The sequence below is a fragment of the Tripterygium wilfordii genome, chromosome 3 (genome assembly GCF_013401445.1).
Source record: "Tripterygium wilfordii isolate XIE 37 chromosome 3, ASM1340144v1, whole genome shotgun sequence".
In the NCBI taxonomy this organism is placed as follows: Eukaryota; Viridiplantae; Streptophyta; class Magnoliopsida; order Celastrales; family Celastraceae; genus Tripterygium; species Tripterygium wilfordii.
Genome location: NC_052234.1, coordinates 7548814 through 7571657, shown reverse-complemented (window position 1 = coordinate 7571657; position 22844 = coordinate 7548814). Strand labels below are relative to the sequence as shown.

Sequence of the window (22844 nt, the reverse complement as noted above, 5' to 3'; positions counted from 1 at the left end):
AAAAGCCTTCGGGGTATTCAGATTTTTGTCAAAAAGGTTGAGCGTAATATTGAACTGTGCCTTAATTTTTGAGGCATAATAATTAATCCTTATGTGAAAAATCAAGCTCCATGTGCACGTAATGTTCTGTTGAGATTCGATGGGATTATAGTAATTGTTTATTTTAGTTTAGTTAATTTTTTTTTATTGTGAAAATCATATCCTTTTCAATTTTCACAACCTTGACTTCAAACCAAAGGCTTGAAATTTAGTTAAGGTTTTATTAAGAAAATAAAAAGACATTTTAACTTCGAAAACCACATGTAATTCATTAGTTTAGTAGCTCATAAGAGTCCAAACATGTTTAATAACTTTATTCTATTTTTTTATTTCAAAATTCATTATTATTCAAAATTTATTGTTTTAATATATATTCTATTGTTGTTAAAGCATAGTCTAATATTCATTTTTTTGAAATTTCATTGTAAAAAACAATGAAATTAAGATTTATCCGATAAAACTCATCGACAATAGATCTTGTTAGAAAAAATTTTATGTGCTGCTTCCGAATATGTAATTTTTTAAAAATCTAACATGTATTTTGAAAATTAAACCGTTTTAACTTTTTTTTTAGAGAATTAAGCTCTATTATCACTATATAAACTACCTAGCATTACTATTTTGACTTCCGCAAGCCGGCGTCAATTATGAATTATTTATTCAGTTGTTAAGGTTTTATTAATAAAATAATAAGACATTTAAAAGTAGTATTTTTCTTTTCTTACTACAAAATTGCCGCATTGTTTGAAATTTAAAACAGCTGACAATTTTTCTTAATAGATATCATAATTTTCAAGGAAGCTATGTCATAAGCTGTAGTTTTCCGTTTTGTCAAAGCACAAGTTTCCTTTCCTCCGCATGAATACATGATACTCTCTCTTCCTCGGTGGAAGTGAACGATATCAAATTGTGGGTTTGAAAATTTGAACCCTTTTTAATTCTATCTTGATCTCAATTAGAGTTCCTAAAAGATCACCTCTCTCGATCTCAGAACATTTGTCATGGAGAAAGACCAAGAAATGGCATTAACCCGGATGAGAAAATCGGTTGAGAAGCTTGGTTCTTCGACTGAGGTACCATTTTCTATATAATGTTTTAGAAACAACGTTTTCTGTTTCTGTTTGATGTTAGTAATTCTAAGCTTCTTTCCCTTGCCCGACTATATTTGATTTCTGTTTGCACTGTACATGTATATGCAGAACCATGGGGATCCAACACTAATGAGGTTCTTGATCGCTAGAACAATGGACCCAGAAAAGGCAGCAAAGATGTTTGTGAATTGGCAGAAGTGGAGGGCTTCGTTGGTTCCAAATGGGTATATCCCTGATTCTGAGGTTCCAGATGAATTGGAGTCAAGAAAGATATGTCTGCAGGGACTATCTAACAAAGGGTACCCTTTGTTGATTGTGAGAGCAAGCAAGCATTTTCCTTCGAAGGATCAACGCCAGTTCAAGAGTAACTACTCCATCTTTTGAGCTCATCATTTTTCTCATAATTTCTTGATTTATGGTTGAATGTGTGATCCAGTGTTTTGGTTACTTTTGGCCTTTTGATAAGTTTGATTCTGATATGATTAGCACAATGATGCACTTTTTATGGGCCATCTCGATATTTGCTTGAGGCTGGTAAAGTAGGACAGCCTCACTATGATGATTGGCTACTGTCCTTGTGGGGCCTTGAATTGGTATTTTATATGTGTTGCCTTCTATAATTGAAGAGTTGAATTTGGCTTTGTTCAGTTAACATTGGCTTTAGGAATATGCTTTGGCAATGATATAATATTGGCTGGGTCATCATAATGTTGGTCAGCAGTGCCTTTCATGTTTATTTGTTCAAGATCTCGACATTGTAGACTTTTAGTCCTTTGTGAACTACCTAATTGATCTATGTTACATGAGGATAAGCTGATCCACTTACTCACTTGGTGCATAGAAAATGTCGCTTATTCTTATGGTGCCTTTTTATTTGCATCAATGGAGCAGCTTGCTATTGCCGCAAGTAGTTGATTTTCCTGAGAGTTCTAGTCATTTAATGTTCTTTCTGCTATGATTTTGTCATGCATGAAACTGAGTGCAGACCTTATATAGTCCATATTACAGTGAAATCCTCGCATGCAATATTGTGCATAGGTCAAAAAGACGAGGAAATTCCATGGTTCTTTGTTGGAAAAATTTTCTGATGTGTTATAGATAACCTTTCCAAGTTTGAAGACATAAAACACACAAGGCCCGGGGAAATGTTGTAGAAGAAAGAATTGTCAAAGAACTTTTTGCACGGTTCTGTGCATGTTCTTGCTGAGTTAGATGTCTTGAATAAGTTCACTCTGTGTTCTAGGTCCTCCCTATCTGCACCCATCAAATGTTTGTTTACTAAATAGTAGGAAAGGTTCCTCTGGCATCCCATCCCCTGCTTCCTAGTTGCCACTCCTATTAGTACCATATGCTGCATCCTCTAATAGGTCAGGTTAGACCTGCATCTTGGAACTAGGATTATGAAACAGCTTATAGTACCAAATCAATGATAGGTTTAATCTCATGATTGCTCTTTTAATAATCTCCGTGATGGTGGTTCTGCCCATTCTATGTAATGTTTTGGATTGAAATGTCAAGTATCAGCATGAAATGAGGGAGCAGTAAAAGTAATTGTAATGTTCCTGTCTTTCATAGTCATGACAACAAATATCTGTTGACTGTTTGATTAATTTTTCCTTTCGATCTGTGCAGAGTTTGTGGTTCATCTGCTAGACAAAACGATTGCTAGGTATGCCTTCATTTCATTCATATTAATTTTTCTCTGAACTAGTGATGAGTTTGTAACTGAATCTGAGGTCATAGGAGTAGTTCGAGAGTTCCATGTTAACTGTTTTGAGCAATAATATTACTTTTTCAGGTATTCACTTTATATTAGTGCCCAATAACTACAAGTCACAACAAGATATTAGCTGCCAATAAGTAGTAATTACCCCTTCTTCTGAGGCAGGTTGGCTGAGGGATTTATTGGTTGGCCCAGCATTTAGGGCCATGGAATGGGGGAAAATGAGAAGGGAGCTGTTCCATGTTTTTGACATTTGAATGAGAGTAGAGAATCCTAGAGAGTGGGGTGGGAAAGTTTTGCTTACTAGTATTAAATACTTCACGTTGGAGGACACTATAGGCCTTTTTTCTTCTTGTGGACTAGTTGTTCTTTTACTTTTATCTTATGGATAATCCTTCATCAAATACTGGATGGACTTTGGAACAACAGAATCAAATGACTTATCTAAAATTTTCAGTCAGGGCATGCCCCATAACTGTTCAGACAGTATCTTGCATTCATGCTGACTCAACTTTATTGTTATAATATTTTTGAGTTGTAAAATATTTTGAGATGTAAAATGAAATGTGATTTTTCATTCCTGTATTGGATCTCAAACAGTTGAACGATTAGATATCAATCATACTAAAATCTCTAAATTGAAACTTATATATGAAAATAAATATCACAAACTTGAGTGTAGTTTCAAGTTACTCAAGAAACTGAGAAAAGAAAATTTTGAAAGGTTTTAAAGCTTTAGCCAGTATAAAGGGCATACAAGCTGTTTTTGGCTTCTTCCAAAATTAGTAGTGTCAGTGTTTTATCTTATTTTTGGTTGTTTAAATGATGAAAGGAAACATTAGATCTACATAAACTTTTCAATTGAGCATTTGAAATAGTTTTTGCTAGCGGATAAGAAATGGCAATCTTTAAAACTGGTTTTATCTTCTTGTGAATTACCACAAAATCATTTTGATGGAAGAGAAAGACTTTTTTTCTCCAAAGCTCGGTCTGTACGCTGTATATGGCGAAAATAGAGGAATGTGCTTTCAAGTTTCATCTACTTCTTTTTCTCTATGCTTCTTAAATAGAGAAATATTTGGAATTTTCTTGTTGTAATGCTTTGTTGTCCCTGTTTTCAGCTCCTTTAAAGGCAGAGAAATAGGAAACGAAAAGTTGGTTGCGATTCTAGATCTTCAACAAATTTCATACAAGAACGTTGACGCGAGAGGATTAATCACTGGGTTTCAGTTTTTACAGGTATATCTCTCTTATATTGCTGTTCTTTGTAAAAGCAGATCATGTGCTTATTGCTAAGGAGGCAGAGATTCAAGATTGGTCATACGACTCTAACACAAAAGATAAGAAAACATTGATAGTGGTTTACCCACTGCTCTATGCTGGATGTTTTCTGAGGTTACCTTCCATGTCTTTTATGGTAGACCTATTTATTTTTGTACAAGCGAATATGTGACCTAGTGGTAGAAAGATGTCACATGTTCAATTTCTAGAAACAACCTCTCCACATATTATGTGGGGGTATGGTCTATGTATATCCTACCTGTCCCCGACCCCCACCCCCTCCCACCACTGCAGGAGCTTTGTGCACGAAGAGTTGTTTACCTTTTACCAAGCCATAAAGACTTGTCTCCACACCAAAACTGACATATTGACGTAAAGATAAAACTGACCGCACGAACACACGTAGAAGAGTTAAAATATTGGTATGGTGTTAAGTGGATTTCTAGAAAATTGACACTGTGTGCCTGTATGTTAGCCTGCAACAAAGGATCAGATATGAATTTCATCTCATTGGGAATGGCATAGGCAAATTCTTGTTGAGAGGGTCAAATCCCTCTGTAATGCAGAATGAGTAAATACTATTATGATTCCTACTTTGGCTATGACAGTGTTACTTATTTTGATGGCATCATTCTATGTTAAATATCCATGGTGGAGATACAAAGGAGCATCAGTAGGTGACAAAGGATTGTTGAGTTATTATTGAAATTAATTAAATGTTATTTTTTGCTCCTAGATTTCGTGCTTAAAGCTATAGAAGAATATCAAAAGCATATTTGCCATATTAAAGCGTTATATGGTAGTCACTACAGCAATGTTGGACTTTCTGCACCTGAAATGTTCTCAGGTGCCTAGGCTGTATTTCTCTTGATGTTCTGGGTGCTTTTAATGACTTGCTCTTTTACCTTCTTAAAAAAAGATTCCTAGATTTTCTGAGCAAAAATATTCAAATTGGAAGGGCACGTTTGAGTAGAAGTAGAACCACACATGAAAATGTAATGCCATCCAACATTCATTGCACCACGTATGAAGAGTCTGCTTTCAAATTTCTGCTCCATGTAGTGCAGCTTATGGTGATAAATTGAAACTTACTATGTGCTGTTTGACAAAACTTTATTGAAGTTTTAATTGTCATCTTTTGTCCTGAACTGTCATGCCTACAGGCTTACTATCCTGAACGTTTGGCGAAATGCTTCATATTGCATATGCCTTGGTTTTTCGTTAGTGTTTGGAGAATGGTCTCTCGCTTCCTCGAGAAGGCAACACTAGAAAAGGTACGTCACTTATTGCATCAGTTTTATATGAATGCACACTTAACAAAGGTTACACATCTGCAAAAGTGCAAATGTAATGCTGTGCCTAACTCTGTATGTGTATATTTATGCATGTACGTATGTACATAGGCACCGAGAACCCTGGTTGGACTTATGTGTGGTTTGGTGCCATTCTAAATGTAACCAGTGAAAATAAATGTTGTTCAAACTCATGAAAGTATTTCTAGTGGGATATTTAATAGATGTTTTAATGTATGTCAGCTTCATCTAGTCAAAAGAGGTTGCTAGTAACAATTCTGCTTTTCTGCTTCTGCATATTTCCAAAGAAAATATTTTTAATATGTTAGCGGATTAAATACCTGAACCTTCTGTATTGCCTGTTCGCAACGATGATTGCAGATTGTGATAGTAACCAATGAAGAAGAAAGAAGAGATTTTATGAAAGAAATCGGTGAAGAAACCTTGCCGGAAGAGTATGGTGGGCAAGCAAAGTTTATAGCTGTGCAGGATGTTATACTGCCACCGCCTGCCTTTTGATGCTGAAACTTAGATCAATGCAGCCCCCTACACACGCTGATATAATAGAAAAACTAAGTATAATAATTCCTTTAAACAATTTGAACTTGGAGGCGTAAACTTGTCTTTGATGATAATCACCCTGTTGAGTGATAAATAATTAACTACTGTGATGTTCCTTGGCCTTCATTTTTGTCTTGGTGGATGAAGGCTCTATCAATTTGAATGAATCGATCGATTCTCAGTCGATAATTGGTACATTAACTATATATTTGATGACATTAATTTTCAATTAAGCTTGGAAGGAAGGTTCCCGGTGGTTGGGGAGGGTTTTCAACTTTTCATAGAAATTTATATGAATATCTTTTTCAATTTTCTTCCCCCAACCACTAGGAACTTTGCTTCCAAGTTTATCTTAACACCCACCTATACTTTGTTGTACTGTTTTTAGTGGTGGATTGAATGATTTTTTTTTTTGTTTGAAAAAGTCTATGGATGGATTGTATTCATTTATCCAAAGGGTAAGAGAACTTGGGATATTAAGCCATTCGAGCACATAAAGATGGATTACAAAATAATTAAAAAAGAAAAGAAAAAAATATAAACAACAATAATCGCCGGACATTATAAAATGACATCGTAGTACACTTGGGATATTGTTAGACAATTGCCGAATGACACCGTATTACACTTGGGGTATTCTTACATAGACTGTAACAAAAAAAAATCAAATAGACAACACCATGGTTCTAGATAAAGAATCTTAGTTTCTCCTTCCACAAGATAGATCGATCTCTCTCAGATCTTGGAGTCTTGTCACTATGAACCAAATATATGTATTCAGAGTACATCAGAAATGTCGATAATAGAAGTTTCGCGATGGATGGAGGAAATATAAAGTTGTAGAGAAGAAATCTTGAATCATATTTTATCCAAATTCAGAACATGAATAAAAAAGAGAGTATAAAACAAAGAAAAAAATCGAAAACAGTAGTAGGGGAGGAGGAAATGGAGAAGAAGGATCTCCATCTCCTCCAAACCTCCGAACAAATATGGAGGAATTGAGTGAGTTCAAAAGACTCTTTTTTAGAGGGAAGCTACCTGTTTCCCATTTTGTTGGAATGATTTAAACATGTATGAAATGCAATGATACCATTTCATGTACCCAATGAAATTAATTTTTGCTTATTAACTTGTATATGTATGTGCCTTTTTTTTTTTTTTTTTTTTTTTGTCTTTTTTAAAAGTAAGGAACTTTTTTTTACTATCTATGACAAAACAAATAAAAGATGTATTTTATGTTTCGTACGCCCTTTTTTGATATAATTTAAAAGCCGCAAACCACTTCTAAACCCCTCTTATTAGTATTCATTGCTCTTTCTCAAGCTCGTACAACCCGCCTCAGGATCCGCCGCCGCCTCCTCCTCTCGATGGCTACTTTCACCCAACCCCACCACCACCGCAGTTTCTCCACATTCAACCCCTCCAGACCCAAACCCAAACCCGCTGCCGCCACCAGGATCCGAATGAGCCTTAAGGAGGACGCGCCCTCTGTTGCCGTGGTGGGCGTGACGGGCGCCGTGGGCCAAGAGTTTCTTTCGGTCCTCCACGACCGAGACTTCCCCTATCGATCCATCAAGATGCTTGCCTCCAAGCGCTCCGCCGGGAAGCACCTCTCTTTCCAGAACCGCGAATACACCATCGAGGAGCTAACTGCTGATAGCTTTGACGACGTTGATATCGCACTCTTCAGCGCTGGTGGGTCAATCAGTAAGGAATTCGGGCCTGTTGCTGTAGAGAAGGGTGCGGTGGTGGTGGATAACAGCTCGGCTTTCAGGATGGAGGAAGGCGTGCCGCTTGTGATTCCTGAGGTGAATCCAGAGGCAATGAAGGGGATCAAAGCTGGAATTGGGAAGGGTGCATTGATCGCAAACCCCAATTGTTCCACCATTATCTGCTTAATGGCTGCCACACCCCTGCATCGACGAGCCAAGGTGTGTGGAGGGATTGGACTGAATCATGTCTGTTAGAGTATTTTTGCTGATAATATCATATTTTCTATTGCTTATTGTTAAATCTAGAAGGGAATTTGCAGGCTAATAACCAAAGTTTCAGACTTCAAAGGAAAATGTCTTTATAGAGTCCTGTGATGGCCATTGTATGATAAAATGCTAAAATGAACTTCTTTGATGGAAATTTTACACTAGAGAATGTTCAATTGAAGCATAGGTTATGGGTTATGTTGAGAAAGTCTTTTTTTCCTAATTGCATTGCTCATTTCAGGTTAAACGAATGGTTGTTAGTACATATCAGGCTGCCAGTGGTGCTGGTGCTGCTGCAATGGAAGAGCTTCTGCAGCAAACACGCGAGGTATGTTCTCTCTAATGTTTGTTTTTTCCTTGGGCATTTTCTTGGTCTATAGTTTGTTGCTTATGCTGTTTGATGATTGGGTAAAATTTCTTTGTGAAATTGATTGTTTGCCTTTTTGTTTGTAAGGTGCTCGAGGGGAAACCACCTACTTGTAATATCTTTAAGCAACAGGTTTGTTCATTTGTTGGGCAAATTCACCGACCTTCACAAGCAGGAAGCGTGTTATGTTTTCTTATCCTATCAAATTTCTTAAATAATCTCTTACTGGTTTCACTTTTGCAGTATGCCTTCAATTTGTTTTCACACAATGCTCCTGTGGTCTCCAATGGTTACAACGAGGAGGAAATGAAATTAGTGAAAGAAACAAGAAAGATATGGGTACGTAATAGAAATGGATCATCTTGTCATATTTAATCAGCCTCTTCATTGTGGTGCTTGATTGACATAATCTTTGATAATTGGGAACTACATAATCTTACAATAATTTTTTCATTTTTTCAGAATGACATGGACGTTAAGGTGACTGCAACATGTATAAGAGTTCCAGTCATGCGTGCACATGCTGAGAGTGTAAATCTCCAATTTGAGAATCCCCTGGATGAGGTATTATTGTGACACCATGAATTATACTTGATGATTTACACGTGAGCGATGTCTGATATTGTCTGTCTTTACATTTGAACACATGAAAAGAAGATTCTATGAATCCCTATAAATTTTGTTCTAAGAAAATCCTCTCAGTAGTCAATGAAGATCTATATATGGTTCAGGAGACAGCGAAGGATATTTTGAGGAGTGCTCCCGGAGTAGTGGTTATTGATGACCGTGCAGCTAATCACTTCCCTACTCCTTTGGAAGTATCGAACAAAGATGATGTTGCAGTTGGCCGAATCCGCCGTGATCTGTCTCAAGACGGGAATCATGGGTAAGGGCACTTACATGTACTCTACCCTTTCCAAAATTACCTTTTGTTCTTGTTAGCATACTTAATATTATTTCTTCATGACTTCCAACCAGGCTGGATATATTTGTTTGTGGCGATCAAATACGCAAGGGAGCTGCCCTTAACGCTGTTCAAATAGCTGAGATGCTTCTATAGTGGCATTTGATGAAGTGGTTAGACTGTCGTGTTACATTGGATTAAACTATAGGTGAAGAGTCTACTTTATGATAGATCCTTTTAGGATGTGGATCTTGTGATAAGACTCAAATAAGTCTTCCTAGTTTAGTTCCAAGTTGTATTGTTTTCATCTAAATCCTTTCATTTGAAGGGAAATTTTGATAAATTAATATTGTTATGGCTTCTGAGATTCTTGTGAACTGACACATTGTTGAGTATCAGATGTGGTGTTTCGAGCATCTCCATCAGTGTGGATACTGGATTCCCATTGAGCTTACAAGAGCTCTGTTTATCGTAGTTTCTCGCTCTCCTTAATCTAATCTAACATGGATTGCTGGACATAAACAATCATGTTGTTTGCGAGGATACCTTTTGCCAAGTGCCTGCATTGTGGTTGATAAACCTTTTCATAGCTTTTGGTTATTAAGAAGGAACTTGTTGCATCATTTGTATGTATTGATATGTTAAGCTATTGAGTTGTACTGTTATCGTTTGAATTTGACAGTTTGATAGGCAAGTTTTTGTAAATAAATGTACCAAATATAGAGACATCTTTAGCTGCATGTTCATGATCGTCCCAAAGACCTGTTATATTAGGGTCAAATGGTTTTTGTGTCTTTCCCCTTCACGAGGGGTCAATAACAAGATACTTCATGAACTCTCATGCCTGTCGATCGAAAAACTTTTCTTTGTCGTAGACCACAATCTACTTGGACATCTCGAAAATGCCGCTCTGGTTATTTTTGTTTATGCTCATCTTCTTAATCTTTCCAAGTCTGCTTAATATCATAAGCAAGATACCGAAAAGGGTGTTCGAAACAACACGCAGAGAGTTTATTGTTTAGGAAAATAATTTCGTTCATTGTGTTTCCTATCTTTGAGTCCAATTTAGTACTGTTTTGAAAGTGTCGAAATTAGTGTTTGTGAAACTAAACCTATTTTATTTACTTTTTTTTGGTGTTTGTGATTTTAATATTTATGGTCCAGGTAGTAGAGTTTAAAATGTAGGATTTATTTATGTTTTTTTTTTTTATAAAAAATCTATTATATTCTAATATTATGAATACCAAATACTCATAATTTAACATAATTTTGGGGAACAATTTTAACTAAGAATTGGAGTCTCTATCCCGAATCTTAGGCCTAAAGCCGAAACGTGTCAATGACAATGAAACATTTAAGCATGCTAGGGACTTGAGGACTCCGCAATTCCTTATGGTTTATCGTTCACATCTGTAAAGGTAAGAGAAAAGGTCATATGAGTTTTAAAAGTAAAAAAACAAAAATATGATGTGATGTAACACATTTCTCAAACCATTGGATTTAAATCATACACTGTACAATTTTAAACAAATTGCGGAGCGCCCAGATCTGCATGCTAATGGGCTCCACGCTGTTAAAGATCAGAATTACTCTTGAATTGGAGAGAACAATCGAGCAAGTAGAAGTAACGTCTTTTTTCTTTTCTTTTATCTTCTTTTTTCCTTTTATTACAAATAAGGTTTTACATGACTTTTATACTATACAGAGGATTCTAAAGTTTCTAGACTTACACAGATATTTCTTACACGTGCACTTCCTAGAGGCTTCTGGTCAATATTACCCTTCTACATAATTCTAGTTGACTTAGACCACACTAACTTAAACTAAGACTAATTACAGGAAAATGACTTATAACTTTAACACTCCTCCTTAAGGCATTTTCTAGTAACTCCAAGTCTTGCTCTTAGCATTTCAAACTTTCTTCTCGGTAATGCCTTGGTAAGAATATCAGCTAGCTAGTCTTCTGAGTCACAATGCAGGAGCTTCACTTCTCCATTCTTTTCAGCTTCTCTGATGGCATGAAACCTGACATTCATGTGTTTGGTTCTGCCATGTTGCACAGGATTTTTTGCAATAGCAATTGCAGATTTATTATCGCACAATATAACAGTTGCTTCACCTTGTTGTTGTCCTATATCTATCAATAACTTCCTTAACCATAAAGCCTGATTTGAGGCTGAGGCTTCTGCCACATACTCAGCTTCAGCAGTGGATTGAACAACAATATCTTGCTTTTTTGAGTTCCAATAGAACACACTTGAGCCAAAAAAGAAAACATAACCTGAAGTACTTTTGTAATCATCCACATTGCCTGCCCAATCACTGTCAGTATACCCTTCTAGTGCATTGCCCTTGCCTCTTTCATACCAGATGCCATATTCTAAAGTTTCTTTCAGGTACCTTAGTACTCTTTTTCCTGCTCCAAAATGAATAATACTTGGATGCTGCATAAATCTTGACAACACACTGACAGAATACATCATGTCAGGCCTTGAGGCTGTTAGATATAATAGGCTTCCAATTAGACTTCTGTAAGTCTTTGCATCAGCAGCTTCTTCATTATCTTCTTGAGATAGCTTAGTATTTGTTGCCATTGGAATGACTGAGCCTTTGAAGTGTTCCATCTTGAACTTCTTTAACAAATCCCAGGCATACCTTCTTTGTGAAAGAAAGATGCCCTTATTAGTCTGCTCAATCTCCATTCCTAGGAAATAAGTCATCTCACCAAGGTCTGACATATCAAATTCCTTCTTCATTTCTGATTTGAATTCTTCAACTAAAGCAGGACAACTTCCAGTGATGAAAAAATCATCCACATAGAAGGAGACAATCAAATTCTGATTTTCAGCATCTTTGATATATAATGTTTTTTTCATTTGAGCTCCTCCTAAATTGATGCTGCAGAAGATAGTCATCTATTCTACTATACCAGGCTCTAAGGGGCCTGTTTCAGCCCATATAGAGCTTTAGTAAGTCTATATACCATCTCCTCTTGTCCCCCCACCACAAATCCAGGAGGTTGTTCAACATAGATTTCTTCCTCAAGAAAACCATTAAGGAATGCTGATTTAACATCAAGATGAAAGATTTTTCAGCCTTCCTTAGCAGCCAAGGCAATGAGCATTCTCGTATCATGTCTTGCTACAGGTGAGAATGTGTCTCCAAAATCTGATCCAGGCTGTTGTGCATAGCCTTTTACTACTAATCTTGCCTTGTGTTTGTTTACAGAGCCATCACGGTTGTACTTAGTCCTGTACACCCATTTGACTCCAATCACATTCTGATTATGAGGTCTAGAAGTCAGCTGCCAAGTAGAATTTTTGTTGATCATACTGATTTCCTCCTTCATTGCTTCCTGCCATTCTTTGTATTGGCTCGCTTCCTCATAGGAAGTAGGTTCTTCTAGCACAAGATTGCAACTCTCATAGACTTCAAATAGAGGTTTAGACTTCTTTACTGATGTTTCATCAGTAGTTCCAGAGACATCAAACTTGCTGCTGCCACCTTCAGCTTGAGAATACTTTGGAAGTTGCTGGGAGGAGTTCACCACAATTTCCTTATTCCAATCCCAGTAAGCTTCTTCATCAAATTTAATGTCCCTGCTAACAATAACTTTCTTGGTTTGCAAGTTGAACACTCTGTATCCCTTGGATTGTGAGGAATATCCAACAAAAATTTCCAATTCTGCCTTCTCGTCTAATTTACTCCTTCTTGCAGCAGGAACAAGGGTGTAGCAAATAGAGCCAAATATTTTAAGATGACTGACAGATGGCTTAGAACCACACCATGCTTCAATGGGAGTCATCTCATTAACAACCCTGGTTGATAATCTATTTAAGAGATATATAGCAGTGTATACTGCTTCTGCCCAGAACTCCTTAGGCAATTTTTTCTCCATTAGCATGCATCTAGCCATCTCCATTACTGTTCTGTTTCTTCTTTTAGATACACCATTTTGTTCAGGTGTGTAGCTCACAGTAAACTGATGATCAATTCCAGCCTCATCACAAAACTCCTTAAAATTGGAAGAAGAGTACTCCTTCCCATTATCTGACTTGAGAGTTTTAATCTTCAAACCAGTTTGTGACTCCACAAGAGCCTTAAACTTTTTGAAAATATTAAAGACTTTGGCCTTGCTACTCAAGAAGAATACCCAGGGCATTCTGGTTAGATCATCAATAAACAGAATGAAGTATCTGTTTTGACTAAAAGACTCAATGCTCATGGGGCCACACACATCAGTGTGTATCAGCTCAAGCTTTTCTTTCGCTCTCCAAGTTGGTTTTATAGAAAATTCTTTTCTATGTAGCTTACCTAATTGACAAGCCTCACAAACCACCCCAAACTCTTCTATAACTTCTAAGTCTCTGACCAAGCCTTTATTAAAAGCATACTTTAAAGAGTTATAATTATAATGTCCACATCTTTTGTGCCACAAAACTGAAATGTCAGTTTTGGCAACACATGATGAATGCACAACAGATGAACACCTCAAGGAGAAACTATTGCCATTCATTTTCACATTTGTCACTATTTCACCACTAGGGTTGAAAATAGTGCAATAGTAGCCCTCAAAATGTAAGACATATCCTCTTTTGTAGCATATAAGGTACACTAAGCAAGTTATTAATCAAGTTGGAAATGTAAAGAACATTAAAGATGTACTTTGTACCCTTTTTGGTGTTCACTGCCACAGTGCCTTTTCCTTGTGCTTCAACAACTCTTCCATCACCAAGCTTCACTTTAGTCCTGAAGGATCTATCTAGAGAAGCAAATAAGCTCTCATCTTTGGCCATGTGACTTGTACAACCATTATCAAGTAGCCAGAGACTAGAATCAATGGCATCAACAACAACCTGATTTACTTCTTGTACCACAAAAAGATGATCTTCATGAGAAGGCTTCTATTCATCAATGTAGTTAACTTGTTGGCTCTGGTTTTGTTTCCCTGCAGCCTGCTACTTCTTCCAACAGTCTCTAGAAATATGCCCCAACCTATTACAGTGCCAACATTGCAAATTCTTATTCTTGAATTTGCAATCCTTCTCTAAATGATTAGTTTTCTTGCAAATTCCACAAGGTGGAAATTTGCCCTTCTTTTGTGGTTCTCCTGACTTCTCAACTTTTCCTCTGTAACTCTTTTCTTGTGACTGTCCTTTGCTATTTCTAGAAGAGGAATTAGCCTTCCAATTCTTTTGCTTGGCTAGAAGAGCTCATTCAGTAACTTCTTCTGTTCTAACCTTCATTCTCTGCTCCTGAGCTAGTAACTTGCCACAAAGTTCTGAAATTGTGAGCTTTGACAAGTCACAAGACTCTTCTGTAGCAGCAACCTTAGCTTCAAACTTTTCTGGCAGACTAACTAAAATCTTTTCTACAATCCTTTGATCTGAAATTTTTTCTCTCAACAGCTTCATCTTATTAACTACATCAGAAAGCTTATCAGTATAGTCTTTCACTGTCTCTCCATCCTTCATCTTTAGTAATTCAAATTCCCTTTTTAGAGTTAGTAACTTAACTGATCTAACTCTTTCATTTCCCTGGTATTCCTCCCTTAACTTCTCCCATGCATCTTTTGTAGACTCAATGTCCATAATTCTAGTAAAAATCTCATCAGAGATTGGAAAGTGGATGAAGGTAAGGGCCTTAAAATTTTTTTGGCTAAGTTCTGAATGATCCTTCATCTGCTCTATAGTTGCAGAGTGAGACAGAGAATCGGGATCAAACCCAATCTCAATCATATCCCATAAATTGTGAGCTCTAAGAAAAGCCTTCATCTTAACAGCCCAAAAATCGTAACCCTCCCCTGAAAAGATTGGAGGATTTGGAAGATTTGTTGTAGACATGGCTTGGGTCTTCTGAAATTCTTCTTCTTTCACCACAATCGATCAAATTTCCATAGTCCCACAAGAAGAACAGCTTCGATACCACTGTTAAATATCAGAATTACTCTTGAATTGGAGAGAACAATCGAGCAAGTAGAAGTAACATATTTTTTCTTTTCTTTTATCTTCTTTTTTTCATTTATTACAAATAAGGTTTTACATGGCTTTTATACTATATAGAGGAGTCTAAAGTTTCTAGACTTACACAGATATTTCTTACACGTGCACTTCCTAGGCTTCTGGACAATATTACCCTTCTACATAATTCTAGTTGACTTAGACCACACTAACTTAAACTAAGACTAATTACAAGAAAATGACTTATAACTTTAACACACGCATTGCTTACATTATGTGCCGCGATGGAGAGAAAGCAGGGCAATCAATCTCTTTGCTAACTTGGGAGTGAAGTTGATGCGCCACAAGAAAAAGTTGGGAATGAAGTTGACGTGAAAAGAAAAGAAAAACAACTACTTGGGCGCGAAGTAGTCAAAAAGATAAAGAAGAAGACGACGACGACGACCAAGAAATTGAGGATCAGGAGGACTTAATTAAGTTGATAGTAGTCATTGTTCTTCTTGGACACTGATTATCTCTGCTTTCTCCGGGGACTGGTGAGTGACTCACTCTTTTCTTGTCTGAATTTCTTTTGGTTATTGATGATCACTCTCTGTTGTTCTCTTTGAAGACCATCAATAAACTGTTTTTATTTATAAAATGACAGTGTCTTTTGTCATGGAGGTGAAGTATTTGTATTTTCTGTTCTTTTTGAAGTCTGTGTTTTATGTAAAGTTTGCATGGATGACTTGCATTGCTTTGTTGTCTGGAATGATATTTGTCATTTATGAGGAATTGGATTTCCTTTGATGTCAATTTCCAAAGATTCATTCTTGCCTTTGTGTGATAAGTTTACTTCATTTTCTACTCACTTTTTCTTCTGATGCCTGATCTATCTGCAACTGTGAGATGGAAGATTTTCTGATTCAATGTTGAATCTTATTTTCTGGCATTATATGATACTAGATTTTTACGATTATTCTGAAATCTACACTTACTGCACAGCTCCGGATTGTTTGCAGTGGGCATGATTTGTCTTATTTTGAGTGAAACTTAAGAGGCTTTCGTAATTGCTTCTCCATATATCAATCAACCACCTATTACTAAAATAACTTCTGGTAAATTAAGTGGCAGGATATGTTTATGGCTTGGTTTTAAATTATGTCCTGTCCTAGATTTCTGGACCTGACTTCTTCTCCTGGTAATCTTGCCATTCTAGAAATATGGCAGAATTCCATGGCTTGCCATAGCCAGTAAGGAGCTCAGATTGATTTGAAACAGTAGTCAATATGCAACTCTATTTGTCAAGTCTATCATACATTTTAGCTCTAACAGTATTTGGTTTGCAACTTGAAGTCTCTCTCTCTCTCTCCCCTCCCTCCCCCCCACCACCCCAAAAAAGGAAAAAAAAATTGACGTTGCGTGTGTTAGGAACTTAACTTGTTCATGAATAAGTAAAAGTTGGTAGCCGTACCATACTTGAGTATTATACCATGCATTGACTTTGTTTGATTAGTGTAGCATTAGACTGTGCATTCGTTTGTGTGATTAATGCTAGATATTGAGACTGGGAGTTTGGTCATGGGTATCCAGCTTCTTACTAATGTAGCGTTTTGTGTATGACAAAGATATATGTCAGTGTGTTTAAAATTAGATGTCAATATGTGGAACTTGGTAGGCAAATGAGTGGTGCGTAATTGATTCTAATATGAAACTTTCTGTGTTCATTTGTATGCGATGGACTTGCGATGTTCATTTGAATGCAATGGGATTCATATTGCCTCATGAAAAGGGTTTGATCATGTATGGAAGTGCAGTAAAAAGGCTTTTGACTCAGAAATACGTTGCTGCTGAAACATATGGATAGGTTGATTGTGAATGGAGTGCGCTATTGTTGTGAAGATGGACAGACAACTTATTCATTCATTCATTAGTTCTTGCTTTCATATGCACACTAAATCCATTTTATAAATGCTAGGGCTGAATGCTGATCTTGAAATTGTTTAACAAAAATGCCAATTAGTACTAGCATTTCAAACACCAAAATAATTAGCTGATTCTTGTATTCTATGGATTCTTTGCTGATCAATAATATTTGTATTGTCTCAATGTTGGTTTATATGCTGATTAGCCTCAAAAATTAAAATTATTTTTTAGATGCGCCATCCTTTATTTAACTAAAATTTGAAAGTTTAATGATGCTGTAGATTTCCTTACATTGTTGTGTTCTCATGATGTATGCATATATTCTGTTCTTCTTGTAAGGTTTCTATTCTCTGTTACATGAGCTATTTACATAATCGAATTTTGATATTAAGTGTTTGCAATGTCTTTTCCGTGGTGTATTGAGATTGCAGAAATATTTGGATTCGATGGGGAAAACACTTCGTGTGTCTGGATTCCGTTCTACAGTTTCTGCAGACTCAGTTAAAGAATTTCTGGAATTATATACGGGCGAAGGAACTGTCGATGCTCTTAAGATTCGTTACCCTAAGAATGGAGGTTCCAGAGTTTATGCTATTGTCCAATTCACCACCACCGAAGATGCTGAGCTTCTTGCTGACAATCGCCTGAGGTATGGGAATTCATATCTGGAGGCTCAATTCATGGATCGTGATACCATACCAAAGCCAAGGACCTTTTTGCACATTATGGAAAAGATAAAGCTGATGTTTGGCTGTCAGATTTCAAAAGAAATGTTTGCTGTTCTGTGGGAGCGGTTTAATGTTAATGTGAAGTTTGGGATTGGTATGAAAAGATTTCATTTTTTCATGTCTTATCGACAGACTGAGTACAAATTTGATCTTTGGTACGAGAACATTTGGCAGATTGAGCTACGTCGTCCTCGAGGTCAAAATGCAAAGTATCTTCTAATTCAGGTTGCTTTTGTTTTAACTTTAAATTTATTGGCTGTCCAGAATAATCGTTTCTTATCATTCAATTTCTTCTCATCAAGAAAATTGTTGTTGATAGCATTTGCAGTTGATACTGGAAGTGAATAATTTTCTTTCTCTCTTTTGTATTGGTTACCTTTTTTTGGGCCTTTTGCATCTACACATTTCTTCCCGCGCCACTATGGGGTAATGTTTCTTTCACTATTAGAATTAATATTGCCATCTATTTTTGTAATAGATTTTGACACATCCATTTTTCTTTCGCAATTGTCAAGTACGTACTTTACAACAGTTTCTGAAATACTATCAAATAGGTAGTTTGACAGAAAAATCTGTTCTGTCATTTTATATTGTAATCATCATCATCATTGCCTCTTCCCAAATTATTTGCGGTTGGCTACATGAATCCATTAGAGAAAATCAATTACGTGTTTTCCTCTTTGACTCAAAAGTGTTTCTCCATCCTCTCTTTATTGATCGATGTTTGTAATGCCATTGGCAAATCATGTACTTCTCTCTAAATGCTCCATTCATTACTTGTTGAGCTATTCAAAGAATACTAATTTGCATATGACATTTATTAGTATTTTTTATTGGTTCTTAGCTATATGGGGCTCCTCGGATTTATGAGAAAGGTGCACGCTCTTCGTGCAATATACTTGAAGATCCTTATTTCAACTTTTTCAAGGACACCCCAGATGACCAGTGGGTCAGGGCAGTTGATTTCACTCCATCATGCTGTATTGGGCAGTCATCTGCTTTATGCTTGGAGCTTCCTCATGGTATCCAGCTTCCAAATTTTCAGGAGAACTTTCCATATTACACAAGAACTGAAGGAAGTTTTACTCTGTTTGATGACGGCGGCTTTTCTTCTAGTCTGGATCTTGTACCCGTTGTAAGTCCTCCTGGTGGCATTGACTTGCCATACAAGATCATATTTATGGTTAATAGGTTAGTTCAACATGGGTGCCTTCCCGGGTCAAGACTTGATACGAGGTTTTATCGGCTGGTTGATCCACGCAAATTTAACATTGTCTTCATCGAGCATGCTCTTGAGAAACTGTTTAACTTGAAAGAATGTTGCTATGAACCCTCCAACTGGCTCTCTGTGGAGTATAAGAAATACCATACATCTAGGAGTCCTCCCATATCACCTGCTATATCCTTGGATACTGGTTTGGTATATGTACGAAGGGTTCAAATAACTCCTTGTAAAGTGTATTTCTGTGGGCCAGAAGTTAATGTCTCAAATGGAGTGCTACGCAATTACCCTGAAGATGTTGATAATTTTCTTCGTGTTTCTTTTGTTGATGAAGAGCTGGGAAAAATTCAGTCAACAGATTTGTCTCCACGTACATCTTCTGGAAATGAGGATAGGAGAACTGGGATCTACGAAAGGATACTTTCTACTCTTCAGAATGGTCTGGTTATTGGTGATAAGAAGTTTGAATTTCTTGCCTTTTCATCAAGTCAATTGAAGGAAAATTCTGTGTGGATGTTTGCATCTAGATTTGGGCTAACTGCTGCAGATATAAGAACTTGGATGGGCGATTTTCGTCGAATAAGAAATGTGGCTAAATATGCTGCCAGATTGGGCCAATCGTTCAGCTCATCAACTGAAACTCTTAGTGTTGGTCGGCATGAAATTGAAATTATTCGTGATGTAGAGGTTAAAAGGGGTGATCTCACATATGTTTTTTCTGATGGAATTGGGAAAATATCTTCTGGATTCGCTAGGGAAGTGGCCATAAAATGCGGCCATAAAGCTTTTGTTCCATCCGCTTTTCAGATTCGATATGGTGGATACAAAGGTGTGGTGGCTGTCGATCCAAAATCATCGAAGAAACTTTCGCTGAGAAAGAGCATGTGTAAATATGAATCAAGAAACACGAAACTGGATGTTCTGGCATATAGCAAGTATCAATCCTATTTTCTGAATCGTCAATTGATCACCCTTCTCTCAACTCTTGGTGTTCCAGATGCTGTTTTTGAGAGAAAACAAAGAGAAGCTGTAGCTCAACTGGATGCCATCTTAACAGATCCATCAAAGGCAATGGATGCACTGGAGTTGATGCATCCAGGAGAGACCACAAACATTCTTAAGGAAATGCTTTTATGTGATTATAAGCCTGATGGTGAGCCATTCCTTTCAATGATGCTTCAAACATTCCGAGCATCAAAGCTGTTGAATTTAAGGATTAAAACTAAGATATATGTCCAAAATGGAGGAAATATGATGGGTTGTCTAGATGAAACCAGATCCTTGGAATATGGGCAGGTGTTTGTACAAATTTCTGGTGCTAAGCATTGGCAGTTACACGGTAGTTTTCACGAGTCTGGTGGTAGCATACAGAAGCAGCATATTATTGTTCTGGATGATGTGTTTGTTGCTAAAAATCCATGCTTGCATCCAGGAGATGTGCGTGTTTTAAAGGCTGTGAATGTGCCAGCTTTGCACCATATGGTGGATTGTGTTGTTTTTCCACAAAGAGGACCAAGGTAATTCTTGACTGCTTTTCTTCCTCTTACACATTAAATTTTGACATAAACAAATTTTATCATATTTCAGACCTCACCCAAATGAATGTTCGGGAAGTGATTTAGATGGAGATTTCTACTTTGTCTGTTGGGATCCTGAATTAATTCCACGTTGGCAAATTCCTCCCATGGATTATACCCCACAACCTTGCAAGCTTTTGGATCATGATGTTACTATTGAGGTATCACTATTTTTGTTTCAAGTGACTAGAAAATTTGTTTATGGTCTATGTTTCAGATTCCTTTTTCCTCCCATGTCCTCCTCCCCGCTCTCTCTCGCCATCGATTAGAGTTTGTTTCTGCAAATGAGATTTATTTTCTGATACAGGAAGTAGAGGAGTATTTCACCAACTACATACTCAATGACAGCTTAGGAATTATTTCAAATGCTCACATAGTCTTTGCTGATAGAGAGCCGTTGAAGGCAATGAGTGAACCTTGTCTAGAGCTTGCACAAAAGGCTTCAATTGCAGTTGACTTCGCAAAAACTGGTGTACCAGCAGAAATTCCTTCTCATCTACGTGTCAAAGAATTCCCAGATTTCATGGAAAAGCCTGACAAACCCTCCTATGAATCACGCAATGTGATTGGGAAGCTTTTCCGAGAAGTGAAAGACATTGCACCGCATACAAGTTCCATCAGATCCTTCACTCGTGAAGTGGCTAGGAAGTCTTATGACCCTGACATGGAAGTTGACGGCTTTGAATATTACATTGCTGATGCTTTTCGCCACAAAAGCAATTACGACTATGTGTTGGGAAATTATATGGACTATTATGGGATAAAGACTGAAGCTGAAATATTTGGAGGCAGTATAATGAACATGTCAAAATCTTTCACCAAGAAAAGGGATGCAGAAGCAATTCGTATGGCTGTTAGGTCATTGAGAAAGAAGGCTCGGTCGTGGTTCAATGAGAGCAGCAGCGACATAGATTCTGATGCTGACAATGTATATGCAAAAGCCTCAGCTTGGTACTACGTCACCTATCACCATACTTATTGGGGTACCTATAATGAGGGAATGAATCGAGATCATTTTCTCAGCTTCGCATGGTGTATTTACGACAAACTGATCGAGATCAAGAAGCGAAAGATCGAGATCAAGAAGCGAAAACTCGCAAGTAGAAGGCCTTCACGCATGCCATATTATCCGCAGAATGACTTCTTGAATGGCTTTGGAGATGAGTTTAACCATGGACTAAGTTTGAGCTGAGGGAAAAAAGGTAAAATGCTTGGAATTTAGTTATTAGACTACTACTACTACTAGAACTTTGTGTGTGTGTGTGTGTGTGTGTTCATAGCTGCTTTGGAGGACCCATTTTGCATCTTCTTGTTATCGTAAGAAGTTTGTTGCTATTAATATCAGTGAAGATTTGGTAGAACTATTCTGTGCTTTTCCAAAATGAACTTGGTATGAGATAATTGTTCTTGATGACTCACATTGTTTATGGATGTTAGTTTGAGAAGGTTATATGATAAGTCTATAGTTATTGGAGAGTTCTTATACTTCCCAATGTCATCAATTTCATTGATAAACTAATTGAGTATTTTATAACGATAGTCTATAGTCTATAGTTATTGGAAAGGATATATGAGACGGGGTTTGTGGGGGTCTGTTGTAGTAAAACTACAGCTCACCATTGTTATAGTGGTTTTAAATGTCAATATTTTTTTTTTGAAAAAATTATGAATTTGTTTTGATCGGGTTTACAAGTTCAACGGTATATATAAAAATCAAACTGGACGTGAAAACGACGTAGGGTACGTTTGGCTAAGCATTTTGGCCAGCATTTATGTTGGATTTTAGCATAAATGTTACGATACATCCAAATGACAATTTTACGGTACAAAATTCGAGACATTTTTTATGGCATTTTATGCTACTTTCAAATTGTTACCAATTCGAACAATTTTACTAGTATTTCTATTTCTATTTCTTTTATATCCTTAGCATTTCATTGTCATTCCCATTAATTAATAAATTATTTCTATTTTATAAAATAATTAATTATCTTTATTTTATAATTACTTGTATTTATTTTATTTCAATTAATTATCATTATTTATTCTTACATTTATATGCGTATGTTGCACATAAAATGCATGATACCACTACACGTAATTTTGCGGTACAAAATCCGATACATTTTTTTATAGCATTTTATGCTACTTTCAAATTGCTATCAATTTGAACAATTTTACTAGTATTTCCATTTCTATTCCTTTTATGTCATTC

The 22844-nt window shown here is 36.7% G+C and overlaps 3 protein-coding genes across 5 annotated transcripts; all 3 read left to right on the top strand.

The window, feature by feature from the left end:
• Window positions 1–859: 859 nt before the first annotated feature.
• LOC119994232 (CRAL-TRIO domain-containing protein YKL091C) lies at window positions 860–6193 on the top strand. 2 transcript variants are annotated; one of them, XM_038841214.1, is made up of 7 exons: window positions 876–948; window positions 1031–1112; window positions 1239–1494; window positions 2763–2799; window positions 3975–4092; window positions 5298–5408; window positions 5808–6193. In XM_038841214.1, exons 2-7 carry the CDS (start codon window positions 1041–1043, stop codon window positions 5943–5945), a joined length of 732 nt encoding a protein of 243 aa, XP_038697142.1. In that variant the 5' UTR covers window positions 876–948; window positions 1031–1040; the 3' UTR covers window positions 5946–6193. The 2 variants fall into 2 exon arrangements, with proteins under 2 accessions (XP_038697141.1, XP_038697142.1); XM_038841213.1 differs by having other exon boundaries at window positions 860–1112.
• A 1090-nt stretch (window positions 6194–7283) lies between these two features.
• LOC119994216 (aspartate-semialdehyde dehydrogenase) lies at window positions 7284–9653 on the top strand. Its single transcript, XM_038841212.1, has 7 exons — window positions 7284–7918; window positions 8208–8294; window positions 8421–8465; window positions 8577–8672; window positions 8796–8897; window positions 9065–9219; window positions 9312–9653. Exons 1-7 carry the CDS (start codon window positions 7355–7357, stop codon window positions 9391–9393), a joined length of 1131 nt encoding a protein of 376 aa, XP_038697140.1. The 5' UTR covers window positions 7284–7354; the 3' UTR covers window positions 9394–9653.
• A 5820-nt stretch (window positions 9654–15473) lies between these two features.
• LOC119987816 (probable RNA-dependent RNA polymerase 1) lies at window positions 15474–21996 on the top strand. 2 transcript variants are annotated; one of them, XM_038832727.1, is made up of 5 exons: window positions 15474–15733; window positions 17534–18055; window positions 18675–20569; window positions 20640–20790; window positions 20937–21996. In XM_038832727.1, exons 2-5 carry the CDS (start codon window positions 17549–17551, stop codon window positions 21819–21821), a joined length of 3438 nt encoding a protein of 1145 aa, XP_038688655.1. In that variant the 5' UTR covers window positions 15474–15733; window positions 17534–17548; the 3' UTR covers window positions 21822–21996. The 2 variants fall into 2 exon arrangements, with proteins under 2 accessions (XP_038688655.1, XP_038688662.1); XM_038832734.1 differs by having other exon boundaries at window positions 17527–18055.
• The last annotated feature ends 848 nt before the right edge of the window (window positions 21997–22844 follow it).